The sequence below is a fragment of the Battus philenor genome, unplaced genomic scaffold (genome assembly GCF_028537555.1).
Source record: "Battus philenor isolate CCGP_79_NKW_IND1 unplaced genomic scaffold, ilBatPhil1.0.hap1 SCAF_6, whole genome shotgun sequence".
NCBI lineage: Eukaryota > Metazoa > Arthropoda > Insecta > Lepidoptera > Papilionidae > Battus > Battus philenor.
The window spans coordinates 3372069-3384444 of NW_027181726.1; the positions used below are offsets into that span (position 1 = coordinate 3372069).

At 33.9% G+C, this 12376-nt stretch overlaps 2 protein-coding genes across 2 annotated transcripts; one reads left to right on the plus strand and one right to left on the minus strand.

The window, feature by feature from the left end:
• Nucleotides 1-594: 594 nt before the first annotated feature.
• On the plus strand, nt 595-5224 carry Rbsn-5 (Rabenosyn-5). Its single transcript, XM_068773770.1, has 6 exons — nt 595-1093; nt 1810-1957; nt 2743-2963; nt 3678-3872; nt 4172-4438; nt 5054-5224. The coding sequence occupies exons 1-6, from the start codon at nt 671-673 to the stop codon at nt 5126-5128; spliced, it is 1329 nt and encodes a 442-aa protein (XP_068629871.1). The 5' UTR covers nt 595-670; the 3' UTR covers nt 5129-5224.
• Nucleotides 5225-6413: 1189 nt separating this feature from the next.
• Nucleotides 6414-8630, minus strand: LOC137930317 (dynein axonemal intermediate chain 4). The gene has a single exon (XM_068773548.1). The coding sequence runs from the start codon at nt 8628-8630 to the stop codon at nt 6414-6416; it is 2217 nt and encodes a 738-aa protein (XP_068629649.1).
• Between the last annotated feature and the right edge of the window lie 3746 nt (nt 8631-12376).

Below are 12376 nucleotides of genomic sequence, written 5' to 3' on the forward strand. Positions count from 1 at the left end.
AGGACTATTACAGATTTATACTCTTGCATTGTAGTGAAAGATATCAACAAGAATATACTCTTGAATCATCTGAGTTGAAATGATTTATTCTTATGCAACATGTTCTTCAGTACTAGCGTTGTTGTCTCACAGCGAGGCATTTGTATGTGACTTGCTATATAAGGTTGGAAAAAAATCTTGAAAATAAGCTGCTTCGTCCGTTATCATCTACCCAAAGATAAGTTGTGCGTATTTTAGTATTAATTCTTACCGACAACTATTTTTATGTGTCCTCTGATAATACACTATAATTTCTCTTGAATTCCTATTGAAAACTATAAAATAATTTACTTTGCTCGTTAATGTATATTTATTTCTTAATTTTTAATTTTTAATTGTATATTTGTGTGATTTGTAATTTCATATAAAGACACATAAATATACACTAACAAAAATCAATAATTGTAAATTGGAATTAACTAGTTAAATAATGTACAATGCACTGTCAAAATTTAAAATAGTAGTGTTTAGGATAAACGGAATAAAATGGCATAATTTTGACAGTAAGTTAGACTTTTGACAGATGCTATAATTCAATAATAGTTGTAAAAAATGGGTGTAGTTTATAAAGTCAATGTTAAGTAAAAGTTATTTTTTTTTCAAAATGTACAATTAGTATACGTTGAAAATAATGGCTACTTCAAATGAAGAAGAGATATTAGAAGGATTTTTGTGTCCTATTTGCAAAGCAGACTTAAAATCAGCTACACAGCTGACGAATCATTTTGAAAGCTTACACCAAGGGGAGCAGGATGTTCTTAAATCTTTAAAAGACATCTTCGGTAAAGCAAAGAAAATAATCTTGAATAATGACGAAACAGACCTTAAAGAAACATTCGATAGGGCGTTAAAATTTAATTATCAGGAATACTATCAACCGACTGAAGAGCAATTAATCGGTGTGTCACGTTCATCTAGCGACTATTTCAAAGGTGTGAGATCCGCTAGACTTGAACGATATGCGACTGAAACTAACAAATTGCTTATTCGATTAGATAAGCTCATATGCAACATGCCTACTGAACCAAACCAAAGAAAGACCCATGAACAAGAAGTGAGTGATATATTATTTTATTTTTATAACTATAGTCGTATTGCGAATTATAATTTTCGATACAATCATCTTTAGAATACAATTAAAAATTTCCTATAATGCCATATCAACTATTGTTATCTTATTACTTAGATTAATAATTAATATTTTATCATGCTTGAATTTAATCAGTAGCATTATTATAAAACCTTTTTATTTATATTTATAACTGTACTAAATTTATGGTAAAAAAACCATTTAAAACCCATATTTTGTCAACATTTGGGTGACACAGTTATCTGTTAATTTGAGTTAATAATAATTAATTTGAGGGGGCAAAGTGCCTAGAGAGCTTATCCTAAACCATAACTTGTAACTAATTTTGTGGATCACATTGGTAACCTACACTTGGGTCAGCACATTAATACCTCACTGGGTTGGGAGGTTGTTTATACTTTGGTTGTTTATTTTAACACAAAGGTTTTCAAGAAGTAATCTCAGCAGTTCAGTTGTTACTTATTAGTATTTTTATTTATGAGTAGGTAAGAAGGTACCTTGCTGAGGATCTTGTGGAATCAGTCGTAAAACTTTTTTCGTACATTAGCTGAGTTTTTAGAATTAATGACTAAAAAATCAGTTATAATAGATATTTGAAAAAATCTAGAAAAGTCTTCAGTCAATGTAAAATAATAAAAATAATAATGTCTACATTGTTTCAAATATTTTGTCTTTTGCAGGTTGTACCTTGGTTAGATGGCACTTCAGTAAAACTTTGTCCAAATTGCGCTAAATCGTTTAGTCTTACAAGAAGAAAGCACCATTGCCGACTTTGTGGATCTATACAATGCCATGACTGTTCTATTTTTCTGGATTTGAATGTAGCAAGTAAGTATTTCTTTTCTGCCTGTTCTCTTTTTTTTCTTGCAATTGCCTTCAAACAAGCTGCAATATATTGACACTTTTTCAATCATATATAGTGCAAAAAAGTCTGTGAAGTCATTTACTTAGATGGCTTCCAAGGGCTTACAAGGGATTTACTCCACCATCATGTTAAAATTGCAAAAATTTGCTTCAATTATGTACCTGCTTAATAAAAAAAATATTTTAAATTCATGAGAATTCTCATAAGGTTTAATGAAAAAATATTTTTAGCTGACATCTAATTGGTGAAATATAATATTCCTACCAAATTTCAAGCTTGTAAGCCTTATAGTTCCAGAGATATTGTGATAAATTAGTAGTAGTGGAAATCTTGTGTATTCATAATACAGATTTGTACTGAGTGTCCTTCTTCTCTGATCTGAAATATTAAAACCTATAGATCTATAGTAAGATTTTTAAAAAATAGTTTGTTACATAAACTCACATACACATTTGGCTATCCCAGAGCACAGTCAGTTTCGCACCACACAAGATGCTAAACTTCACGCTACATTACACATAGGCATCAGTTATGTATTCTTAATTTACAAGTAGGCGCATTATGTGAGTGAAAGAGATCGCCTGCTTATTTATTGGCCGAGTTGAATAGCAGTCTTTTATCAATAAATTACCACTGTTAACCTTGACTTAGACTCCATGCATAATTTATCTCTCTCTCCTTCCAGCTACCATAGGAATAATATCCCTGTTGAAACTTGTGTGGTATAAAATTGTTTCTTAATTTTCAGAATCAATTATTGATCCGTCCACACCACAAGTGTCAACACAACATAATCAAGAAGATATTGAGAAAACTGGGTTAAGGCTCTGTGGGCACTGCTACAACCTTGTAGAGCTAAGAAAACAAATTCAGGAGAGACGAAATGCAAAGACTTTATTAGTGACTGCCTATGAACAAATGAGGAATTTGATGGATCAAGCAAAGCCTGCTGTTATAATGTATGAGAAGGTATATCATTTAGTTGTATTAGCAGTTATATAAATTTACTGGGTGTGATTGGTTGATAAGTCATTTGCATATACAGTAACATTGATTATAGATGTGAAAGCTTTAAAGTGCTGAATGTATTGCTCATTTGCTGTGAAATAATATATTTTAGACCTATATATAAAATCAATAGTCTCAGAATTAATAAAAAAAATAATGTAATGATAGAAAAAAGTGAAGTTATAGGCCTGTCACAATACAATAGAAGGAATAATGTAACATATTTCTGAGTAATCCCTTTGTATGAGATCATATGTTTAAAAATTGGTGTACACTTTTATACCTATAACCAATCATCTTGTATATTGTTTTTTTGTTGTAAATCATATGCTAAAATTGATATATTTAAATGCTATAGTTAAATGACAGTAGAGAGGGGTAGGTTTTACTGCTTATTTTAAAAATGCATCTTTAACTTTTTAACTTATTTACAACTGGTATAAAAATAATTCAAAACATTGTAAATCATATGTACATGGTTTTTTTAGATTTAATTCATTTTCCAAACTAATATAGTGACATGATTAACTTGTGAACCTCATATTTATGTTATTTTGTGGCTACAGTCGAAAAAAAAATTAAAAATATATGTTGATTATAAACTTATTATTGCATAACATTTACAATATCATACAATAAAATATTCTTAATAATATTTTTTTTGTACATTTCTAGATGTGCCAAAGCCTATTCGATGGCGAGACCACATACAATTTATCAGACGTGAATGCAATGCGTGGGCGTATTGGGAAATTAGCGGAAGGCATTGACCTGTTAAGTAAGCAAATAGCCGGATTCCCTGCAGAGCCTATGACGCCATTAGCTAGACTCCAAAACTCCATAAGACAGGCTGCAGCACATTATATTAAGGTTAATATTATATTCCAATTTGTGACTTTTCTTTTATTATATTAAAATCTAATTCAAAACTGTGATGGATATTTTACAGTACTCTATTACTTTAAATACATCTGTTACAAGTCTTTATAGTCTGCAATTTTACAGCAATTTTTAGGATCACTGTTTATTCTGAACACCTCTACACAACAGCAGATTCTTCTTCAGCTCTCGAAGTTATAAATCCTGTTTCAAAGATGACCATAAAAACAAGATGCTATCTTAAAAATGAAGTTACATATCTTTGATCAGTAATAATTTGAAAATTACAGGAGGATCTTTTATCTCTACGAAAATTGCCTACAGAAGCCCAAATAGAAGAAGTTCGCAGGCAGCGTTATGAGAAGGCCCAGAAGCAAATCCAACTAGAAAGAGAGATGATGGAGAGAGAGAAGGATTGGAGAGAAGGAGAAGCTGGTGCGAGCGGGAGCAGACCAGAGCGCCATCCCGACGTAGACGATGATAATCCTCTTATAGAGCAAATGAATATAATCAGAGGCTATATTAAAGATGCAAGGAAAGAATTGAGATTTGAAGAGGTAATGTATTGTTAGTTAATAATATTTTTATATTATTGTATTTGCTACTGAACAGACTTAGCACTGTCAAAAGTAATTGGCCTGTTGAAATCTATTTGAAAAATAAATTAATATAATGTATTTCGGAGCATCGAGTTATATATTGATTAAATATGAAACAAATGTATTAATGTAATGATCAATAAATACTGGCCGAGACAGGTGTTAAAAGATAATATATATAAGCAGCGTGTAAACTGTCAAACGCACGACGTTCATTGTGAACTGTCAAATGCGCTAAATTTATTGTAAACTCACAAATGAGCACAAACCTTAATGACACTTATGACATAAACAAATATGACACTTTAAAAACGGGAATCAAATCGTTAAAGTCGTTCTAAATTTTTGGTGCGACCAATGAATGAATGTTTTCATTTATAAATAGATTTGAAAAATTAAGACAAATGTTTATCAAGATATTATAAATTAAAATTTCTGTTGTATAATTTAGTTTGTGTAGCAGACAACAGACAGCTGTAGCAGACAAAACAGATTACAGATTTAATGTTTGTTACATAAGGAATTCATTCTGTACTTCAATGCAAAATGCTTAATGATGTTTTTTTTTTAAAGGTGGCAATTTTGGAAGCTAATCTAAAAGAACTGAAGAAGGAGTATCAAATGCAAATGCTCTTGAATAAATCCTAGTCATTCCTAACTCTGTTATTACATGTGTTACAGAGTTCACAGCTAATGTAATTTATCTTTGAAAAATAATTTTAGATATATACCTAATTACTTAGGCTTAAGAGTAAATAAATAATTAATGTTTTAAAGCGTTTTATTTCATAAATATTCCCATATATTACACAAATGTATTGATAGTGAATTCCAATTTGATTTTAATTATCATTACAATCGAAGAACATATACAGCTGGACATATTCCGCCCCCATAGATAAGACTGGTTGGTATCCGATTGAATCCAGCATCTTGTGACAAACATAAGGTCTTCTGTCCATTTTGTGGTCTTTGTGCCGGTCTGGTCCAACTTGTTTTTTGTTTCTATCAAATTGGGCTCTTCTGACATCTTTCTCACGACATAATTATGTAATAACCATAACCTAAAGTGGATGTTAAATAAAATATTAGGGTTATGTTGTTCTGATATTAACTCTGTGCATTTGTCACTATTGTCTGTAGGCACTATCTATTGACTAGGCCTTGTATTATATATTTAACGTTTCATTTCATAAGGTGAATACATATTTATATGATATTCCTTGACTTAACCCTGTGTTTACTGCAACATAGCGCCTTTCAGTGTCGGGAGCGATTTTTTTAAAATGATAAATGAAATATTATTGTTTATCATATTGTGGACTAAAGTACAATCAGAAAAAGCGATTTTAAACTGTATTTTTAATGTGATTCGATATAATATAGCTTACTTTATTTCGGGTAGATCTGACCCGTACGCACCCGGGGAGTTTGGACAGATATGTCCATAGGCAGTTGACAGGTTAATCTCATAATAGAATGACGCTTATAGCAAGGCTATATCACTATCAACTTATCAGTTTTTACGTTTTAGAGTATATGGTCTAATCTCTTATGGTCCTGTTAATTTTGATTTATACAAATGTATATTGCAATGTAAAAATTATTATTAATAAAGTAAGAATCCTATTAAGCAATCAGAAACGCAAACTACTATAAATGCTCTCGAAAAAATAATTTAGGAATACGATTAAGTAATCCGTTTGCATGACTACACAAAGAATGAAGTTATGTAGTGCTTGAAATACGTTCACTGTATTTGTTGACTAGACTTATTTGCACGTGAAAAATAGTCTAGCGGTCTGTGTAAGCTGTGCATTGTACTGACGCGGAAGCATTAGCGCAACGTATATTCAGAACACTGACATTTTTAAATTACGTTAGTTTCATAAACTGTGTAACGATCGTTATAAAATTTTTATTGTTTATTATTTTACTTTGCGTAACGTTCCTTATATTTCTCAATCTTCTCCAACTGTTTCTGTAGTTTTGGCCTGGTACATAGTGCCTTTTTTATGGCCTCGTCTAAAATTTTGTGTTGGTAAAATGGCGGAATAGGCGTGTCTTCCAAATGAAACGTATGCACTCGGCCCAGCGTGTCACCGACAAATACGTTTTCGCCAGATTTCGAAAACTGTATGTATTTCAGTACAACGTTGCCCGGAAACTTGTACTCTGCGCAAGGGATATGATTCTTCCGACGAATGTCCCATATGGACAGAACGTTCCCGCTTACGGATATTATTATAGTCGAGTTGACGGGACAAAAAGCGGCGTCGTAAACAGCGGCGGGGCAATTCAGAGTCATAATGACGTCGTCTATACCCTCTAGCCATAGTCTTATCGCATTGTCCGCGCCGCAGGACATCAGCAACGTTTTCATGAATGGCGAAAAACTCATGCTGTAAACAGGACCGGAATGTGCCCTCATAACGTCAATATGTTGGTTTAAATAGTGAGTCGAACATTTGTGTATACAACCTTCGTCTGTACCGACAATGTATATGTGCTCTATTCTGCAGTGCCATTTCATGCACAAAGCTGCAGGATTCCTTACAATCGGAACGTCTACATTGATACAGTTCTTTGCTGTTTCTAATCCTTTCATTTTCCCCTCAACCGTAGTAATGCGCATCATTGGAGAACAAATGAAGTCGTGCGTCTTCGTGCTTTTAAATCTATTGATCCGACCGTCTTGACACGTGGTTATGACGTATTGAATTCCGTCCATAATAGACCAGTTTATCTGCCATATCGGCTCGAAACATGGGTTCGTCTCGCGTTTACTCACCGCCACAGTTTTGATACTATAAGACGTTATATCTAAGACTAACACGTCACCATTGTCAAAGCCGCAGGCCAACCAATTGGGATTTCTTTCGGAGAACGCCACGGCGGTCAGCGGGTATCGAAAACGGTACAATCTTTCTGGTACTTGTGGGTTCTTTGTGCACCAAATTGTTACCAAGCCGTCAAAATTCTCCGCATATGTAAACTTGCCGTGGGCTACCGCCAAGATGTTTGCGTTTCGTGGATTGAATGATATACTAGCAATCGGTCGACCTGCAGTTTCCTTGCATTCGAGCGTCCAAAGAGGTTTCATTGAATAAACGTAAACGAGATCAAGAGAAAATGGATTAAAACTTATAAGCCCGCGAAATTTTTTTTGTGCATCGGAAAACTCCAGGGTTGCGAGAACTCGCTCCGTAAGTAGAACGGCGTCTAGAAACTCTTGTGTGTTGCATATTTCTTCAAAAGTTTTACCTTTTATCTGTGCGACTTCTGTGCTAACGCTTTCCTTTTTTTTTCTTCTGAGCAGTTTTGGCTCCACGGATTGGTACATAACCATTTCATCGGGTTCCTCTTTTTTAACTACTTTAGCAAGTTTTGCATACGTGTCGTGCATATCCCATAGCGAAGCGAACGCAATAGCGTTTTTCTTTTGCGGTCTCGTAGCCAGAGTGTGACGGGACTGCGACACACATTCTTTCGTCTGTGTCTCTTCCGTGACCATCTTGCGATTTCTACCCTTTCCTACAGTTATGTACTGATAATAGTTATTTTGCTCCTCTACGACGCTTGCATAAGCTGTTCCTTTTTCGTACGAAAAACATGGCAACTCAAAGAGGAATTGCGTTTCCGTTTCTTTAAGAACGATAAATACTTCCTTTGGGTATTCCATCAATGGATATTGCTTAGGTAGATAAAAAGCAGATGGTGCGAGGTCTAGGTCGATATCGTCTGAAGTGAAACCTTCTCCAGTATTTTTTGTATGATCGATATAAATGTCGTCAAGGGAGATGGTCGTTGTGTAGACTTTCATAGCCGCCTCAACCGTGCTCTTTGACTTAGATTTTGCTAATTTAAGTCCTATCTCGCTTTTTGGTCCTGTTCGAGTTTCGAAAGCGGCGTGAGTTTGGGTGTCATCCATTAGCAGATAGTCTGGGTCCACTATATCATCTGGTGTTACGTCGACTCCATCAGAAATTACTCTATACATTTGTCTTTTTTCTATTAAAGAGACCGTCACTTTACTGGCTTTCGCGATAATTGTTTGACTTGATTCGCTAATTGTCATCCTCGGTTCCGAAGCCCCATCTCTTTGGGGTATTTGCTGTGAAGGACTCGTAGGTACTTCGTTCATGGACATTTCAGTATTTTATATTAAATAACAATCATATTAAATTAATAACACGAAAAAAGCTATTCCAACGCCTCTCAATGTTCAATCAACTTGACAAATACATTTTTAACATAAAACAAAATGTGCATTATGGATATAAAACCAATATAAATACTGCGCGGAGAATCTATTTAACATTTTAAGATACTTTCAAAATGTGGAATTAGATAATAGGTGGTTTTATATTATTATTGTCTTTAATGGCAATGTAAACTACAGTTTTAGATATTGTAGCAAGTGAGGACTCTAACAAGACGGTTAGGTAACAGTAAACATTATAGACTAACGGGTGTTTAGGGTAATTAGTGCCTTAAACTCCCATTAGCTTCAGCGAGTTTGAAACAGACGAATCGACTGGATCTCAAACCACGATTTAGCAACACGAGTGTTTCAGTGATAGCCGGAAGAACGCATACTCCGGTTCTGGCTAGAAACACGAGGGATGTTGGTGTTCCTCAAGTTCTATTCTTCTATTGTCTTGAACGTCCAGAAGATTCGCCCCCCCCCCCCTTCAAAACAAAAAACTGATAATCAGTACGTCATACTTTTAACAAATAACGACTTACTTTTAACAAAACTTCAAGCTTTGTAAACTGAAGGCAAAAGTGGCTAGTGATATAATTAAAAGCCATATTTTCACATAAATGCCACAACTACTAGTGGTAATTATGCATATTATAACAAGTTTGTAAAAGAGAAACACGTGTTTATTGGTTCGTTACGTAAATAAGCTTTAATTAAAATTAATAGTATTTTAAATAGGAATATTTGTAGTTACACATTTAATCATTTACAGTAACCACTTGGTATGTCATGAGGAGAATGCCAGAAGAGCCCAATTCGATACAAACTAGAATCAGATTGACTGCGATGTAATGGCATCATTCACCTTAAAGCGACAAGTGTTCCAAAATCTCAGATCTGAGGTTTCCACAACAAAGTCATATAATTTTTTTGTACACTTTAACCCTTAACGCTGTCAAAAATCAATTCTTTCCCAAGATTTACTGCCATTTTAAAAAAAGAACCTTCTCACTACTATTATTGCATTTTTTGTGAAACGTTTTTGTTTAATTAATAATATTTTTTAAGAAACATTGCTTGATAGTTTATTGTAATAATATACACAATAGTGTTACTAATTTTAAAAAGTCTGGAGAAAGGCATAACAAACCTATACATAGCGCAGTTACTTTAGAAGAGTTGTGTAGTTCAGCCGGAAGCGGGCTTCGCGGAGCGTGTCGCCCGCTGTGCGATATGCTACACTTAGCAGACGAGTGCTCTGATGCAGTTCTTTCTTATGTGTTTATATGAATATACTCGCATACAATTTAGTATTTGTCATCATCGATATATAATATTTGCCGATTATTTATAGATTCACCGCTTAAACGTAAAACAGTAAAACCTTAAAAGCGCTGTAGATTCATATGCAAACACGAGTGCCTTGGCTTCGGCTGATATTAGGCAGATTTTAAAGCCGCCAGCCTCTAGGTCGCCTAGGTGGTTATTCCATTAGGTAGCCTACACTCGCTATACACCTTTCCTTCAATTAGTGTCGTATAGAATGGAATTTCGGGTCATTTTTTTAACATATTCCGACTATCGGAAAGTCTACGTAGCGTATATAGCACCCCGGCCGCTTGGGTTTTAAAGTTATCTTGAGTGATGATCATCATGATGACTATATGCAGCATCATCAGCGATTAACATAAGAAATTCTTTTTCAAGTACTGAATTAAAATACATTTATTTCGAGTACGTTTAATCCTTGTTTAATAATTTGTATATTATTGTTTAAGAATCAACCGATAAGATTGTAGCAAAAAATATCTTGGTTAGACATTAAAACCTGATTATTAAACATTTAAAAAGTATAAACGTACCCCTATAGTACTTCGACTAGGCGTTAACGACAGTAGAAATCGCGAAAATTCGTTGGATTCGGGCAGCACAAAACGGGGTTTCGTGGCGATCTATGGAAGCCTATGCCTTGCAGTGGACGTCCATCGGCTGATGATGATGAGGTGTATGAGAACGATTTTGTTACTTCTACCGACATATGGCAATAAATATGCATCGGAAACAAAATTAAGTTCAGCGTAGCTAGACGATCCTTTCTATCTACATTTGTTTCGCAATTTGCCGAGGCGCGTCGAAACTGAACGTCATACGTGTTAGCTGTTCCCGCGCAATTTAGTGTTTAAATCTACATTAAAGTTGAAAGGATTCATTGCGAGAAAATTACATGTAAAAAAATAGGAAAACATTTGCAAAATTACGCTCGTTTTATTTAGCTATAAGCAACTCAAGGTGGGATTCTGATAACATAAGTAATATGTGGTACAAGATTATTTTAATGGATATTATACAATATAATTTTCTATTTAGAATACAATTTATGATTCAATAATTATGTGAATATGTTGTATTTTGAAATACAGTTGAAAAGCGTCAAGATATGCCTTCATTAAATGTAGATTCTTTTTTGGGATATAAACATTTCGCCTGCAATTATTTGTCGTAAATTATCACGATCAAAATAATAGAGACAACATAGTACAGATTTAGTTCTATTAAATATAACTCTACCAGCCTGCCACCAATGCCCGCTTCGCGAACTTAATAAACGCCTGCTCAACCCTTCTTGAGGTTGCAATTACGCAAATTCCCTTAGAACAGCGTTTCTCCCCTTTTTTGTGCCACGCCCCACCTAAAATTCTTACGTTCCCCCTATGTAGCAAACATAATTTACATATTAAATCGAAAGGATTTAACTCTTGTCGAATCTATTTTTGAATTACTCCTCTTAACAATCAAATTGCTCCCTGTGAAGCGTGGGCGCCACGTTGGGAAACACTACCTTATAATTAAATAATTGCTTAATCTTAGCCTATCTCTACTAGGAAAATAGAATATTCCTATAATAAATTCTACAAATTTCAAATCTCTAAGCCTTATGGTTTCGGGGATATTGTGATGAGTCAGCATAAAGGTGGAACTCTTAAAAAAAGGGATTGGCTATAGGTTTGAATGTATGGCTCTTTTACTGGCAATGAATGTGTAAAAAACCGTATTCCAAAAATTAATGGTTTTAGAAATAATATGTAACGTATTGATAATATAGTAAGAAAAAGAGTTTTATAATTGGAATTTCTACATATTAAAATTATTTGTTGTTTAATATTAGATCCTGCAAATTTTGTACGTATGGCAACGTCTTTGGCCTACCGCATTTCAATAGAAAAAATAAATTAATATAACGTATGTCAGAGGGACCACTTTATACTAAAAAACGATTTTGAAATGGTAGAATTATTTCATTTTTATTCATCACACATATATATATATATATATATGTATATATATATATATATATATATATATATATATGTATATGTATATATATATGTGTGTGTGTGGTGAAAAGAAGGCCTTTCAGTATGGCAATGCGAATCCAGGATCCATACGATAGAAGTTTTTAATCAACGCGTTATTGGACACAACAAGACACTGATGACATTCGTTGCCTCTGTTTACCTCATTTCATACAAATACGTGGGAGAGTTTTTTTTATTATTTTTTTCATACCGTACCATTTTTGGCAGGGTGTCCGCTTAAATGAATCACAAATTTTGTTTAGCCATATCGTATAAGTAAGAGATATCATCGCCCTTTGTTGGTTTGACGGACGACGGCACCGTCTGTGCAGC